The sequence below is a fragment of the Lissotriton helveticus genome, chromosome 7 (genome assembly GCF_964261635.1).
Source record: "Lissotriton helveticus chromosome 7, aLisHel1.1, whole genome shotgun sequence".
NCBI lineage: Eukaryota > Metazoa > Chordata > Amphibia > Caudata > Salamandridae > Lissotriton > Lissotriton helveticus.
In genome coordinates this window covers 1,594,548,442-1,594,564,997 of record NC_136068.1, presented here as the reverse complement: position 1 = coordinate 1,594,564,997, position 16,556 = coordinate 1,594,548,442, and the positions used below count along the sequence as shown (strand labels likewise).

The 16,556-nt window shown below is 45.5% G+C and overlaps 1 protein-coding gene across 1 annotated transcript in view; it reads left to right on the top strand.

The window, feature by feature from the left end:
• Window positions 1-5,862: 5,862 nt before the first annotated feature.
• The window catches only part of LOC144770558 (uncharacterized), a 129,459-nt gene continuing 118,765 nt past the window's right edge, over window positions 5,863-16,556 (top strand). Inside the window, exon 1 of the mRNA XM_078655170.1 lies at window positions 5,863-6,960. Within this exon, the coding sequence (XP_078511296.1) occupies window positions 6,147-6,960 (814 nt within the window). The 5' untranslated portion in view covers window positions 5,863-6,146. The remainder of the gene's footprint in view (window positions 6,961-16,556) is intronic.

Sequence of the window (16,556 nt, the reverse complement as noted above, 5' to 3'; positions counted from 1 at the left end):
AGTTTGGTGTGCCAATACGGGCATGGCGACATCGGAGCAGTGAGCATTGAGGAGAGGTGTCAGGACATTATGTCTGCAACCATTGATCACACCCTACGCTCCATTCCTCAGGTAGACGTCTGCCCGGACTTTATGAACCCTGCACTCAATAACAGGCCAATAACTTTTCATGCCTCAAAAAATGTATGTAGGGACTTTATGAGCCCTGAATCAATTTACCCCATAATATACCACATGCCTCAGTCAGAGGCTTGCAACCACTGACATGCAAGACTGAGGTATTGCTTTTTGGATCTAACATCTCCTTTTGGTCACCCGTTTAGTGGACTCAGGAACTCGGCTCGCTCCCCAGTCCTGTAACAAAAGCAAAGAACTTGGGAGCATCGTCAATACAGCTTTATCCTTTAAACATCAGGTCAATGCTAATACCTCATCCACCTTCTATACATTAAAAATGCTCAGGAAAATCTTTCCATTTATAGCTCCTGATCTCCAAAAAACTGTTGTCTCTATTCTTATCCTTTCTAAACCAGACTATTTTAATGCCCTTTTTGTCAGTCTACAGAGAGGTCTTCAAGCTACAGTTTCGTCAGAAATCGGTGGCCCAACTTCTGTTGGGGATTCCCAGGCACCATTATGCCAAACAAGCTTTTACCACCCTTCATTGGCTCACCATAAAGAAAGAGATTGACTATAAAGCCTTATGTATTGCCTTTAGGACCTTACGCAGTTCTGAACCCGGAATATCTAGTACACCGGTTCCACTGGTATTTTCCACCAGGAAATCTCTGGTCTTCAACCCACAATCTGGCAGAGGTACCCAGATTCCAGCTATTGAACTGGAGTGGCAAAAGTTTTGTTACCACCACGTCCAAACTGTGGAACCCTCTTCCTATCCTTTAAAAAAAATTCTCAGAGCTGCGTCCATTCAGGAAGGCCTTAAAGACCTGGGTTTTTAGTATGTAGCTTTTTTCTTTTTTTTAATTTCTGTATTTTTTAATTGTGTATAAAAAAATATATATTTACATGGAGCATGGAATATACAAAAGGAAAGAAAAAAGGAAAAAGGCGCGGGGGGGGTCAACGGAGGCACATCGAACATACTCAACCTGGGCAGGGGAACGAGACTAGGCTGCCCACTCTCACCAGCCCTTTTCCTATTAGCCATAGAACCGCTACTGACGATGATCAGAACGAATGAAGTCTGTAGCTTTTTTCATAATAGGTTTAAGACTCTTTTTCCTTCTCCTTTTTCAAGCCATTGCCTTTCAGGTTTAGTGCCTAAACGCCTACGGGCATTAGTCTAAACTTTATAAATATTAAATCAAAATCAAATCCTGCACCTATGGTACCTCAGACAGAGATCAAACCCTGCACTCTAATACCCGAGGGAGGCTTCTATAGGGGCAGCATAATAAATACATTCAATTCAACCTCTGGGAGAGGTGTTTAAGGGCTTTCTGACATTTGAATTTACTAACACCTCCTACACCCTATGCACCAGGGAAAGACCGGATTAAACTCTGTGATCACTGCATTCACTGATCACCCCCCATCACTCCTCTCACCAAAAGGAGTCCTGTCCGCATTTCATGAACCATGTACTCCTTGACACCACCATGCACTCTCATGTCCCCGGAAGTGTTTGGTTAGGAAGCAATATTCTCGGCAAACACTGAGGGCAGTCTTCGCCTGTACATGCCTGCGACAGAGCAAAGGTCTGTCTCAGACTCTGAGACCCCTGCATGTGCTGCTGCCCCATGCACTGCCATTTCTCAGGTGGAGGTCAGTTGGCACTCAATGATCCCTGTTTCCACTGATCTCCCACAGGTAGCGATCTGTCAGAACTGTAGGGTCCCTGCATTTACTGATCTCTGCCTGCACAGTCATGCCTCGGGTAGAGGTCTGTCAGCACTCTATGATCCCTGCATTCACTGCTCTCCTTGAGGCAGAGGTCTCTCAGCACTCTATGATCCCTGCTTCCGCTGCTCTCCTTGAGGTAGCGGTCTCTCAGCACTATATGATCCCTGCATTCACGGCTCTCCTTGAGGCAGAGGTCTCTCAGCACTCTATGATCCCTGCATTCACGGATCTCTTTGAGGCAGAGGTCTCTCAGCACTCTATGATCCCTGCTTCCGCTGCCTTCCTCGAGGTAGTAGTCTCTCAGCACTCTATGATCCCCGCCTCCTCTGCTCTCCTTGAAGTAGAGATGTCTCAGCTCTCTATGATCCCTGCCTCATCTGCTCTCCTTGAAGTAGAGGTCTCTCAGCACTCTATGATCCCTGCCTCATCTGCTCTCCTTGAAGTAGAGGACTCTCAGCACTCTATGATCCCTGCCTCATCTGCTCTCCTTGAAGTAGAGGTCTCTCAGCACTCTATGATCCCTGCCTCATCTGCTCTCCTTGAAGTAGAGGACTCTCAGCACTCTATGATCCCTGCCTCATCTGCTCTCCTTGAAGTAGAGATGTCTCAGCTCTCTATGATCCCTGCCTCATCTGCTCTCCTTGAAGTAGAGGTCTCTCAGCACTCTATGATCCCTGCCTCATCTGCTCTCCTTGAAGTAGAGGACTCTCAGCACTCTATGATCCCTGCCTCATCTGCTCTCCTTGAAGTAGAGGTCTCTCAGCACTCTATGATCCCTGCCTCATCTGCTCTCCTTGAAGTAGAGGACTCTCAGTACTCTATGATCCCTGCCTCATCTGCTCTCCTTGAAGTAGAGGTCTCTCAGCACTCTATGATCCCCGCCTCCTCTGCTCTCCTTGAAGTAGAGATGTCTCAGCTCTCTATGATCCCTGCCTCATCTGCTCTCCTTGAAGTAGAGGTCTCTCAGCTCTCTATGATCCCTGCCTCCTCTGCTCTCCTTGAAGTAGAGATGTCTCAGCTCTCTATGATCCCTGCCTCCTCTGCTCTTCTTGATGTAGAAGTCTCTCAGCCCTCTATGATCCCTGCCGCCTCTGCTCTCCTTGAGGTAGTAGTCTCTCAGCACTCTATGATCCCCGCCTCCTCTGCTCTCCTTGAAGTAGAGATGTCTCAGCTCTCTATGATCCCTGCCTCATCTGCTCTCCTTGAAGTAGAGGTCTCTCAGCACTCTATGATCCCTGCCTCATCTGCTCTCCTTGAAGTAGAGGACTCTCAGCACTCTATGATCCCTGCCTCATCTGCTCTCCTTGAAGTAGAGGTCTCTCAGCACTCTATGATCCCCGCCTCCTCTGCTCTCCTTGAAGTAGAGATGTCTCAGCTCTCTATGATCCCTGCCTCATCTGCTCTCCTTGAAGTAGAGGTCTCTCAGCTCTCTATGATCCCTGCCTCCTCTGCTCTCCTTGAAGTAGAGATGTCTCAGCTCTCTATGATCCCTGCCTCCTCTGCTCTTCTTGATGTAGAAGTCTCTCAGCCCTCTATGATCCCTGCCGCCTCTGCTCTCCTTGAGGTAGAGATGTCTCAGCTCTCTATGATCCCTGCCTCATCTGCTCTCCTTGAAGTAGAGGTCTCTCAGCTCTCTATGATCCCTGCCTCCTCTGCTCTCCTTGAAGTAGAGATGTCTCAGCTCTCTATGATCCCTGCCTCCTCTGCTCTTCTTGATGTAGAAGTCTCTCAGCTCTCTATGATCCCTGTCGCCTCTGCTCTCCTTGAGGTAGAGGTCTCTCAGCCCTCTATGATCCCTGTCGCCTCTGCTCTCCTTGAGGTAGAGGTCTCTCAGCTCTCTATGATCCCTGCCGCCTCTGCTCTTCTTGATGTAGAAGTCTCTCAGCCCTCTATGCTCCTTGCCTCCTCTGCTCTCCTTGAGGTAGAGGTCTCTCAGCCCTCTATGATCCCTGCTTCTGCTGCTCTCCTTGATGTAGAGGTCTCTCAGCCCTCTATGCTCCTTGCCTCCTCTGCTCTCCTTGATGTAGAAGTCTCTCAGCCCTCTATGATCCCTGCCGCCTCTGCTCTCCTTGATGTAGAGGTCTCTCAGCCCTCTATGCTCCTTGCCTCCTCTGCTCTCCTTGAGGTAGAGGTCTCTCAGCTCTCTATGATCCCTGCCGCCTCTGCTCTTCTTGATGTAGAAGTCTCTCAGCACTCTATGATCCCTGCCTCCTCTGCTCTCCTTGAGGTAGAGGTCTCTCAGCCCTCTATGATCCCTGCTTCTGCTGCTCTCCTTGAGGTAGAGGTCTCTCAGCCCTCTATGATCCCTGCTTCTGCTGCTCTCCTTGAGGTAGAGGACTCTCAGCACTCTATGATCCCTGCCTCCTCTGCTCTCCTTGAGGTAGAGGTCTCTCAGCCCTCTATGCTCCTTGCCTCCTCTGCTCTCCTTGAGGTAGAGGTCTCTCAGCCCTCTATGATCCCTGCTTCTGCTGCTCTCCTTGAGGTAGAGGTCTCTCAGCACTCTATGATCCCTGCCTCCTCTGCTCTCCTTGAGGTAGAGGACTCTCAGCACTCTATGATCCCTGCCTCCTCTGCTCTCCTTGAGGTAGAGGTCTGTCAGCACTCTATGATCCCTGCCTCCTCTGCTCTCCTTGAGGTAGAGGTCTCTCAGCACTCTATGATCCCTGCCTCCTCTGCTCTCCTTGAGGTAGAGGTCTCTCAGCCCTCTATGCTCCTTGCCTCCTCTGCTCTCCTTGAGGTAGAGGTCTCTCAGCCCTCTATGATCCCTGCTTCTGCTGCTCTCCTTGAGGTAGAGGTCTCTCAGCACTCTATGATCCCTGCCTCCTCTGCTCTCCTTGAGGTAGAGGTCTCTCAGCCCTCTATGATCCCTGCTTCTGCTGCTCTCCTTGAGGTAGAGGACTCTCAGCACTCTATGATCCCTGCTTCTGCTGCTCTCCTTGAGGTAGAGGTCTCTCAGCCCTCTATGATCCCTGCTTCTGCTGCTCTCCTTGATGTAGAGGTCTCTCAGCACTCTATGCTCCTTGCCTCCTCTGCTCTCCTTGATGTAGAGGTCTCTCAGCACTCTATGCTCCTTGCCTCCTCTGCACTCTCCCAGGTAGTGGTCTGTCGGCACTCTCTGATCCCTGCGTTCACTACTCGCTGCCACGGGAAGAGGTCTCTCAGCACTCTATGACCCCTGCCTCCTCTGCACTCTCCCAGGTAGCGGTCTGTCGGCACTCTCTGATCCCTGCGTTCACTACTCGCTGCCAGTGCCTTGTCACGGGAAGAGGTCTCTCAGCACTCTATGATCCCCGTGTATGAGAGGTCTGAGATAATATTTGAACCCAATACCACCTTATTCGCATACTACAGTCCCAGGGGAGGCCTCTCTGGACTCCGGGCCGTGTGGCCTGGCAACTATTGATTACGTCCTTTCGAGGTGCGTCATCCCTCCGCTCTTGTTAAATTAAATATTTTTTCCAGGTAATCGCTTTCTACCAGAATCAATCAACAACGACCGGCTGCATTTATTCAACACTGCCGTACTGCGTCAGGTTTCCTAATTGCAAAGGCGGCAGCTCTGGCCGCTAGGCCACACCTCCCTCCCGTTGTACATTCAGGCCACTTGCCTGGTGGCACATCTTTGAGACGAGTTAAGTGCACAGGGGCAGACTGGGGGCGAGGGGCTGTGGATGCACTCGCTAACTTGCTCTTTCTCTCGTTACAATGCAGGGTCCTGCACCGGGACCGACAGGGCCTAAATATAGTGACCCAATAGAGAGCTGGCATGCCTACTATTACCGTCTCCGAGCGCTGCCTCCGATAACCTGTCACACGGAGGGGGACTCAAATATGGGCATGCAGGGGCGCGTGTCATCACTGCTTTCTAATTTGGAGATCTGGAAAAGTTGGAAAAACTCCCACCCAGTCAGCCATTGGCTGGGAGGGACGGGCTCTCTCGTTCCAGCTGGCACCGTCAATCATAGACAGTTCCGTGCATGGGTCTGCCGTTCGGAGGGCTCTTTCATTCCTCACTTTTGTCTGTCTCGGACAACTCTGTCTCCCGCTCTGCCGGGTGCTCCTCGCTGCTGGATATTTTCCTGTCAAGAACGCTGGACGGAGGGGCAAGAGACTTATGCTTCTTACAACTGGTGTATTCTGCTGGATCTAGCTAGACCTTACCTCCAGGATTTGTCTTCACTGTTTCTGGGCTTTGGAGTGATTGTGCTGAACAGTATTATTTGGAGCAACACAAGTTTCACTTGGTGAAGGGACGCGGGCAGTCCGCGCATCATTTATCCAGGATGGCGTCCCAGAAAGTGTGGCTGATTTGCTTACTTCTCACATTCGTCTGTTCGCTTCAAGTGAACTTAATCCCTCAAGTTCAAGGACAGGCTACAGAAGCACATGATGATGATGATGATGATGATAATGAGGAGGGCCACGAAGACAAAGATGGAGATGATGATGATGATGACAACGATGATGATAATGACGATGATGACGATGATGACGATGATGATGACGATGATGACGATGATAACGACGATAAAGATGATGATGATGACGATGATGATAAAGATGATGATGATGATGACAAAGATGATGATGATGACGATAATGATGACGATGATGATGATGACGATGATGATGACGACGATGATGACGACAATGATGATGATGATGATGACGACGATGATGACGATGATGATGATGATGATGATAACAAAGATGACGACGACGACGATGATGATGATGATGACAAAGATGATGATGATGACGATGATGACGACGATGATGACGATAAAGATGATGATGACGACGATAAAGATGATGATGATGACGACGATGATGACGATGATAACGATGATGACGATGATGATGACGATGATGATGACGATGATGACGACGATGATGACAAAGATGATGATGATGACAATGACGACGATGACGACAACGATGATGATGATGACGACGACGACGATGATGACGACGACGACGATGACGACAAAATTGTAAAGAAACTTGAAGATGATGATGAAGACGATGACGATGATGACGACGATGATGATGATGATGATGATGATGATGATGATGATGATGATGATGACGACGAAGGTAACGATAGCTAAAACAATGCATACATTTGGAATAGGGATCAGTTCTACCGAAGGTATTTATTCCTATTTTGAATTAAGGAACTTTGGTGGAAGAACTAGAACTGTTGTTTGTGTTTAAGAAAATGTCAGTCACCGTCTTACCGTGTGCTTATTAATATCAAACATTTGCTGCTCACAAAAGCATACCCAACCTATGCCTATTAAAGAAACAGTATGCTGCTGTCAGGAACAAGATGGGCCACGGTATCTCACATCTATCCATAGTGAGCTTTACAGCAACTAGCCACTAGACAAAGGTGTGCTGCCTGCTATTGTTGGTTACCTTCTAATAAAACAATCTGGAGAAAGAAGTGGAGATTACCTTGATATGAACTGGACTGGACTGGATGTCTACTGGAATGAACTGGTTTTATAATGGCATGTACCAGGAGACTTTGCAACTGAACCTTACAATTGGTCGAAATCACTGGGGAAAATACATAGAACTGGAAAGAATTCCAAAAGGACATTTGGGGACCAAGGCACATAAATCAACACAACAGGGACGGGGTATTCTGGGTCAACTGCAAAACATAGAAGGCAAAAGAAAGGTGGACATTTTCAAAGACTTCTCTGTGTACACGCCAGTTCACAGACAACCACTTCACCAGTAGACCAGTTGGCCAGATCTATCAAGTCTCACATGATTCCCAGGGTTGCCTAGTCACCCCGTCCCGTGCCTAAGCCTTGCTTGCTGCAGAAGCTCTTTGTGTTTTCTACACATGCTGCGGTGCTTGTTGGTCCCCTACTAATATCTGAGCCTGCTGGCTCTGCCAAGTAATGTTTCCTTCCATTGGGCTAATGCAAAGCTTGCCTTCCATCCAAACTCTGGACTACTTTTTGCGAAATGAATGTTAACAATACTGAGCCACCCCATCATGTACCCAGGAAAAGTGTGCTAGAACTCTAATTCTGGACTCACGATGCCTCCTGCCGCTTAGTGGTACGAGTGATCAAATTCTCAGGGATTTCTCAGCCCTGTGTATTGGTGCTGATGCCTGAAACTGCCGCCGTGCAGCTGTCTTAGCCAATCTCTACTGACCATTTTAATAAATGCTTCACGAAGCATACCTTCCACCAAACCTGGATTCTCGTGTTTGTGCTTGCCTCTGTTTTGGGAAGACCCAACATAAGTTTTTACTTCAGTTGTATCATTTCAGTGTTAGCCTAGAGTCAGAGTGTTTCAGGGACACGGGCCGTACCATGGGGAAGGCCTTTGCTTCTGCCAGAGTGAGGCTTGTTAACATGTTTGAACTGAGGCAGAATGAATGCCATCATATGTTCCGGAAAGGCAAAGTGTGCTACTGAAGTAATGGGGCTCGGAATGGGGTCCACCTTGTTGATAATTCCAGCTGACCAGTTACAAGTGGTTCTACTGGCTGAATGCGTGGCATCTCATATGGGTTTGTGGATATCTGAAACGACATGCTAAATTCTCCTGATGAAATGCAAATAAGAGCAGACAGCATTGGAACAACGCATCGAGTTGGGCTACAGCTGAAATTGACTGCTGTGTTCTTGGTAGAAGTTCTGCAGATGTCCAAAAGCCCATATGCTGCCAACTGGATGAAGAAGAAACTATGGACCGGAATTAGGGACCAGTGGACATGTTACTCCATCACAACGCTAACAGGTATCCTGTCCGCCGAAATATAAATCTCATGATATCCTATGGGATTTATATTTCGGCGAACGGGATATCCGTCACCGTGGTGACGGAGCAACCCGTCTGTCAAGAACTAAATTAGGTCCTATGTGTAACAGGTGAACTGGAATGCCCATCATAGCAGAGCTGGGGAATGAGAAAAAGCAAGAGAATAGAAGTGGATCCCTTAGAGGATTGACGTTCAATGTGTGAATCTTGGGGATGGTAAAGAGGGGGTGCAAGCTGTAATATTTAGGCCGCTTGCAACTTAGAAAGTATGCAAAGCCTGCACTTCTCCAATAGATCTGCCTTACGCCTAATGTTAGTTGCAATGATGCTGGTGTGTCCACCACCCATGGTTGTACAGGACATTCCCTTTAGAGATGCCGTGTACCGGGACCTGCTGGTGAACACTGTATATGTATGTACGCATGTATGTATGCGTGTGTCATTTGTGTAGCCCAAACCTAGCCAGGAGGCAGCGGAGCACTGTACAGGGTCAAAGGCAAGGATACAGTCTGCAAGTGATTGGAGGTGCGGGTTCTGGTAGTAACCTGTGACTGCATCATGATGTTTGTTGCAAGTTCAGATGCCCTGGTCACCGATCGGCATATTATTTTTTGAAGACTGGGATTTGAGGTAAAGCCTGCAGGATTAAGGACGAAAACGTGGCCCTACCAATTGTGGGCAGGGAGGGATCTAACCACAGAAGAGACTTTGCAATATTTGCGGTCACGAAGAGCCTCGCGGTATCACAGTGGCGACCCAGGTACAGCAGCAGCACACTGGTAGAGAGAGGCAGGTTATGCTGCTTTGGTCTCGTGCCAGCGGGGCACCAGGTGCCTCCAGGGCTCACTGGGGGCCCTCTAGGCAGGGGTGGCATTGGAGGGGGGGATGGGGGATAGAGACGCGTGGCAAGAGCTGTTCTGTTTATTTATGTGCGACTGTTACAAACTAACTAGGGACAGGTAGCATTCGTGTACCATTAATTAGTTAAAAGAAGAGTTCCAAGTCACAAAGTACACGCTTTACACAGCGCACACTCAAAGATGAATTGCATCGAGGCGTTGAAATGTGAGACAAATGTTTACAGCAGGTGACAATAGTAAAAGGGCTCAACCTTGAGTGAAAAACACCGCCTATTGTGGGCGAGGGAGAGAAAAGACACATACATTATTATTATTATTATTATTCTCGGACTAATTTGGTATATCTTATCAGTCCCCAGACTCTGCTGGGTGGTTATTTTCGGACGTTGCTCGTGTCAAATTCCCTTCTAATCACGAGAGCCCTGGAGTTCGGCTCCCGTGGTGAGGAGCAGAGAAGCACCAGGGCTTCGTCTATTTCTATTAACAGATTCGGCAAACTGGTCAGGCGGGGGTGGACCGCCCTGTTCGTAGTACGGATTGGGGAGCCCTTCAAAAGGCACACTTCGATGCCACTAAGAGAGTGAGTAACACGTAGCTCTGCGGTAGTAGGCGCGGCCTTCACAGTAGTGAGATAGCGTCAGCTCAGGGTCTGAAAGGCCCAGAGACTGCGTCTCATCATTGTATTGCATTGCATTGTAATTGCATTTGTATAGCGCTTAAAACCCCTGACGAGGCATCAAAGCGCTTTCTGGCGAGTAGCACGCTACCCCCAGAACCCATAAAGGATTAGTGTTGAATTAGTATGGTGAAACATGAAATAAATTTGAGTGGTGGATATGTTAGTCAGTTAGTTGGATTCAGAAGGATTGCGGAGGGATAGAAGAGGGAAAAAGGTTTGCATTTATATAGCAGTGTTGAAGCACTTTTTGGCGACTAGTACGCTACTCCGGAACCCATAAGGATTAGTGGTGAATTAGTATAGTGAAATATGAAAGTAATTTGAGTGGTGGATTAAAGTCAGTTATTTGGATTGCGAGGGATACTGGAGGGATAGATCAATATACCATAAGTTATGTGAGGCTACTACCTATACCATAGCGACGGGCACCTATCAGCAATATATAAACATCACATCTTCCAGCTCCTAGAGGCCGATGCCTGCTGGCTCAGTTCTGCCAGGGGTGTAATCATGCAGCTTCGGGTTATTATAATCCCATTTAGTGCACTTACAAACAACCATTTATTTCAAATAGTTCCTTGGAAACAGAACATGGTGTAAATATGTGTATCCAGGAAACAGCACCGCGTGCAGTTTTGTAGTTGGGGGTCTCGGACCCCAAGACTGAGTGGATAATGCTCGAGACTAGTGATGCTCGCAGCGCCCTGTTCCTTTTCTATTGGTTTTACCTCTTCCAATGTGCTTCAACATTCATCTTGCCCCCTCCATCCTCACTTGCCCCTCTCCAGTTTGGTAGGGAAAGCAAGATGAATTTTGTAGCACATGCGAAGAGGTAAAGCCAACAGAAAAGGGCGCTGCGAGCCATATTTATTGGTCTTACATAGAGCTAGATGGACCCGAAGGTATTAGAGCGCTTAACATAAAATGAGAATTAAAAAAAATAGCTTTACATATATTGCGCGACACTTACATTCAAGTGCAAGCATAAATAGAGACGTCACCAGATAGGTCTCATTCTGAGTGTTTTGGCAAGCTCTGAGGGCCACACTTAGCTCAGAGTGTCCCTTCTTGAAGACACGTGCCAAATATTCTGTTCAGTTTGGAAGGTTTCGCGCCTAGAGTACTGAGGCCACTTAGAGGGCCTTATATGAAGTACAGTGGCCTGTTCTGAAAGTCTCAGCCTGAGTATTTTGGAGGCCTTACTTCGAGTATTGTGACTTGGTCTGGAGGCCTCATGTGAACTATTGTGTCCAAGTTCGAAGTCATGTCATAAATATCATGTTTACATTTGGGAAGCCACTGCTTGTTACTTGTAAAATGCTCATGCCACACCTGTGCCTCTTTTAAATGCTAAGTCGAGAGCGTGAAATGTAGGCAGGATGAGAGGGCAGAGGCAACAGTGCTGTGCCAGCAGAAGCTTTCTTCTAAGCACTGAGTGAGAAAAGAAGAGCAGAGGAAGGAACAAGAGAGTAAATGAATGAAAACTGAGGGCAAGGGTAAAGGTTAAAGGAGAGTCAGATACCCCTTCCAAAAAGGGATGTTTCTACAGGCCCGATAGGATAGCTGTGTCCTCCTGCCTGGTCCCCCACAGTCTACAGACTTGCGTCTATTTCCAGAGCATCGTCTGCAGAAGTCTGTCCTTTTCTGGAGGCTTCACATGTAGGATTGTGTCTATTCCTGGCTCCTTCATCTGCAAGACTGTGGCCTTTTCTGGAACTGTTCTTTGAAGTTGGTTGCTTATTTCTTGACGCCCTCAGCACGATTGTGTCCATTTCTAGAGACTTTATCTGTGGTATTGTGTTTATTTCCGGAGACAGTATTAGCAGGGTTGTGGTCATTTCTGGTGATATTTTATGCAGTATTGTGTCCCGGCAGTTCTGTGTTTAGTGTGTTCTGGAAGCCATGTTTTGTCTCCATTCTTCAGTATAATTATTTTTTCTGTAGGCTCTGCCTTGCAAATTGTGTTATATTCAAGATACTTGATTTGTGGTGTTGCATGACTTTATAAATGATTCCTTTGATGTGTTTGAGGTGGCCACGTCTGCAGTAGTTTGTATTTTAGTGGTCTCAGTTGCTGTAGTGGGTCTATTTCTGGAAGCCGTGTCAGCTGCACTGCGCTTTGAACAGCGGGTTCAATTGGCCAATAGAGATGGGTGTCAATCAAGATGGTGACGATGTTCCATTTTGAATTGGGAGACGTTCGGTGACTTACACCTATGTCAACTGGGTGGTAGAGATGAGGGAGTGGAGAATTATAGTTTTACACATGGGTACAGACCAGTTGAAAAGGGCAGTGTGTTTCGGCAAAGGTGTATCTTGGGAGAGTGTTTGCATGTCCAAGGGGTGGGACTTGGGGAGAGGCATGTGGCGAATAGGTCAGTAGAAAGCTGGAAGAAACCTGGGCTGCCAGCTGCTAATTGTATGTCAGAGCTTTTTTTGTGATGTTAAAATATCTGGGATGCTGTACACTGTTTGACTTGAGGCAATAAAGGAACATTGGGTTATGTCAACGGAAGGGTTGGGAACTATTGTCTAACACGTCAACGTAGAAAGGATTTGGCATATACGGTGGAGAAGAGGGCAAAGATAGGAGGGAGCCCTGTACATTTGACCTCACTTTATGTATTTCAAATAACCTGATGGCTCACAGCTTCAAGCCCAGACATGTATTGAGTGCCAGAATGACTGACTCTGCTTTTCATAACTCAGGGTGATCAAATGTGGCCACTACCCCATTTAACTGGCAAACAATGTTATCATTATTTAAGAGGCAAGATATTGTGCACAAAAAGTAGCACACTTGAACCAGTAGCTGTGGGTTTACGTCTAAATGCAGATTTACTACATTTTGAGATTCATGAATATTCCTAGAAGTACACCTAAAAAGATTCACCAGGTACAGTTTTCCAGGTGCTCTTCTGGGGATGTCCAATGACTATTCACAAGGGTTCCTATTCTAACCTGGACAGAGTTGTTCATACCGGAGCAGGCTACAGAGGGGAAAAACGAAACCCTCTGTGCAAACAAATTTCTCCGCTCAACCAAATGTTAGGGTGATCCTCTCTCTTTCCAACCCTGGAACTTGAGTTAATCCACCCTTTTGCTGTAAACTTGTAAAGAGTGGCAGGTCGAGAGAGATTAATTTTGGAATTCTCACAAACAATCATGTGCCTACAATGCCAAAACAAACCAAACCACAGCTTGAAGGCATAATTTCCTGCCACTTCCCAGAATTTGCAAGTGCTAATTTCTCAGTGTTTGTGGTGGAGAAATCCATAGTCATAAATTCATACACACCTGCCAGTTCCCTGGCATAGAACAGGTCAATTTATTCATAAGCGTACATTTACAACCAACTTTACCTTTATAAATCAGTGTCTCCTTAGTGAGTGGCGTATGACAATCAGTAGCCAGTGCATGGCGTAGAGGGAAGCCCCCTGGAATAAAAAAAAAAACTGGCTACCCTCTAACCTCTCCTAGTGCTCTCTTTCACTCATTCATTCACCCTCTTGGCATCTCCCCTTCCCTCTTTACTCATCTTCACTTCCTTCTTGCAGCACTTCCTACGCCCACCTATTCTCGTCTCCCTTGCGCCATCTATACCTTACTTTTTGTAGCTTTTCCGTGTCTCGAAACATTAGAGAGCCTTTCAGGGCTTTACCTATGTCCCCCTTTTAGCACTCTGGACATAAAACAAGAGTCTGCTGACAGGTGCCTATCTTAGCTGATGCTTTCATTATATCCAATGCTCCCATTTTCTTTAGCCTAATTAACGTCAAATCTCAAAGAGAATAGGGGCCGCTGGTACTCAGTTTTCTTTCCTGAGAGCATTTCTACTCTCTGCTAAAGTTTTTATGTAATTAAATAGTAATCTTTTTTATAGCAATGTAGCCCAGTTTAGACCCAAGAGTTAATGTGCAAAACAACATCTATTTCTATATTGAGATGAGTCTGGTTGCCTAACCTTATAGAACGTCCATTAGCATTACCAAAGATTTTCCTTAGTACTACACAATCATGAGGTTCAGATGGCGGAAAAACAGAATTCATACCCTACTGATTAGCACAGTTATGGTAATCATTTTATCAAATGCACCCGTATTGTTAAACCTATTGTGAATCAGATCACGAGATTGTCGAGCCTAGAGGCCCTTAGCTTTCATTGTTGTACATATTTCAACCATGTGCCAATTCTGTTATGCGAAAGAATGCTCAAAATTTGCTTCCCACTTTCAAATATGACACACCATCGGAACAATATTCAACACAGACAAATTCAATTTTAATAGATCACCACGACTCCAGTGAACAAGCATCACCCGAACCATAAAGGGCATCCAGATATCAAAGGTGCTGCAAGACAGCACAAATAGCAAAAAATCGGTACAGAAATGCACGCAATGTTGCATAGTATCTTTTTTCTAAGGGGATATATCTCAGTATATACGGGGTGAGGTCTTTAAACCTTATCCATCATGTAGAATGTTACCAAACTAGAGACAGTCCGAATTTGTAAGCAAATTTCCAAATATCTACAGAAAGTATTGCCTAGATTGGCGGAAAAAGTTACAATCTACAGGCAAATTCAGGAAATCTGCATAATTGAATGTGGAAAAATGCAGATCCTAATTATTTCTATTTAATACAGAAACGAATAATTGAAACAGAATACTTTAGACAGCACTCACTGAATGTCTTTATTCTCTACACTGTTTCTTATAAACAATGGCACATAATTTAAATCTTTTTGATTCAAGCTAGCTTTAAAGCAGAAAAAACTCAAGTTTGTTCGTCCTTGGAGTAGCTTTCGGTGAAACCTCGTTCCACAGATTACTTCACTAATCATGCTGGAATTGTAGTTTTACTTTTCCAGTGTATAAATATGTGCCTGCAAATCACAATATGCTGAGTGCAACTGAATATTTTATCCTGTGAATTAACAGGATATAAGCCTACCTCGTGGCAATCCTCTATCTCATGGGTTCTCACAAACAATTTCCCAAGGGCCACCAAGTTTGGTCTGTGATGTGATTTATGCCAGCAGGATGATGGTCCCGGGGAGGAATGGGCCGGTAAAGTGGGTTTAGGGGAAGCAAAGATGATACATGTAGTGCTGAATTGCACTATGGGAAACTAGCAAACAGCTCCCCAACTTTACCAAATTGTGTGATCCTAGGCAATTGATTTATTTGACTTTCCCTCCTTTTTCTTCATAATAAGAGGACTTCGAAATAAAGGACTTTAGAGTGTGTGCTGGACAAAATATTCTCCTGTGTTTGAGTAAATGAATTTTACGTTGTTCATGTATAATAAGAACCTCGGCCACCCTAAGAGTTTACATAACAACTGACTTGCCTTTTAGTTCACTATTGGCGCTTTTTTGAATTAATGTTTCTAAATTCATATTTGAAAACAATCACTTTAAAAAAAATACTTCTTAGTGCACTGATATATGATATACTAAGGTAAAATGGTTCAGCATATTAATGAAATACACTTTTTGAATTTTGAAGCAACCTATCATGGTTTTACGCTTTTGCTACAAGATGTTTTTAAAAATGAAGATCTTCCAGAAGTTAAGTGGTGCAGGAAAACCAAGTTATTTCCTTTCCTTAACTTCAATTAACCTTTAAATAAAGGTGTGCCTATTTATTTAACACTTTTTACGATGTTTGTGCTGAGTCAAGTGAACAGCAGAACCACCAGCTCAAATTAAACACCGGTTTGCCAGTTTTTGGATGTAAATACCTTTATAACGCAGATTTTAATTTAGCTAAACTCTATTTTGGAGCCACTAGAAAGGCACAAATGTATGAAAGCGTAGTTTAAAAGCATGCACACAGTGGTAAATCGACCATGTGGATTAAGGGCACTCGACTGAACAGATAACACTGTTGCCTTTACTGTTTTAGTAAAGATTTCAATTGCTACTGAAGCTACAAGTCCCCTTTGTTGGGTGTGCTCTCGACTGCACATACTGTAATAACTCACAAGCTGTTGCTCTATTAAAGTGTTCTTTCTGGCTCAGGTATAAATATTCAAGAATTTGTTAAATGAAGTTGGTGCTAGGGCAAGAAATCCTAGATGGAAACAGCAATCCACAAACACTTTGTGAGTGGAGAAAATCTGGGAGGTTCTGGAGCTGAAACAGTAAATAAAGGAAACAATTCACAAGGTCATTTATGAGTATCTGTAGTAGTACTTCTGTGGCACTATTTCACATACTCACGAATGCCTTTGTGAATTGGTGCGGATTACACTAAAACTGGAATAAAATGGGAGTGTTCAGGGATTAATTATATACAATAAGTAGAAATGGAAAGGTGTGCCCTCTTTCAATTTTATAAATAGAGAGTTAGACA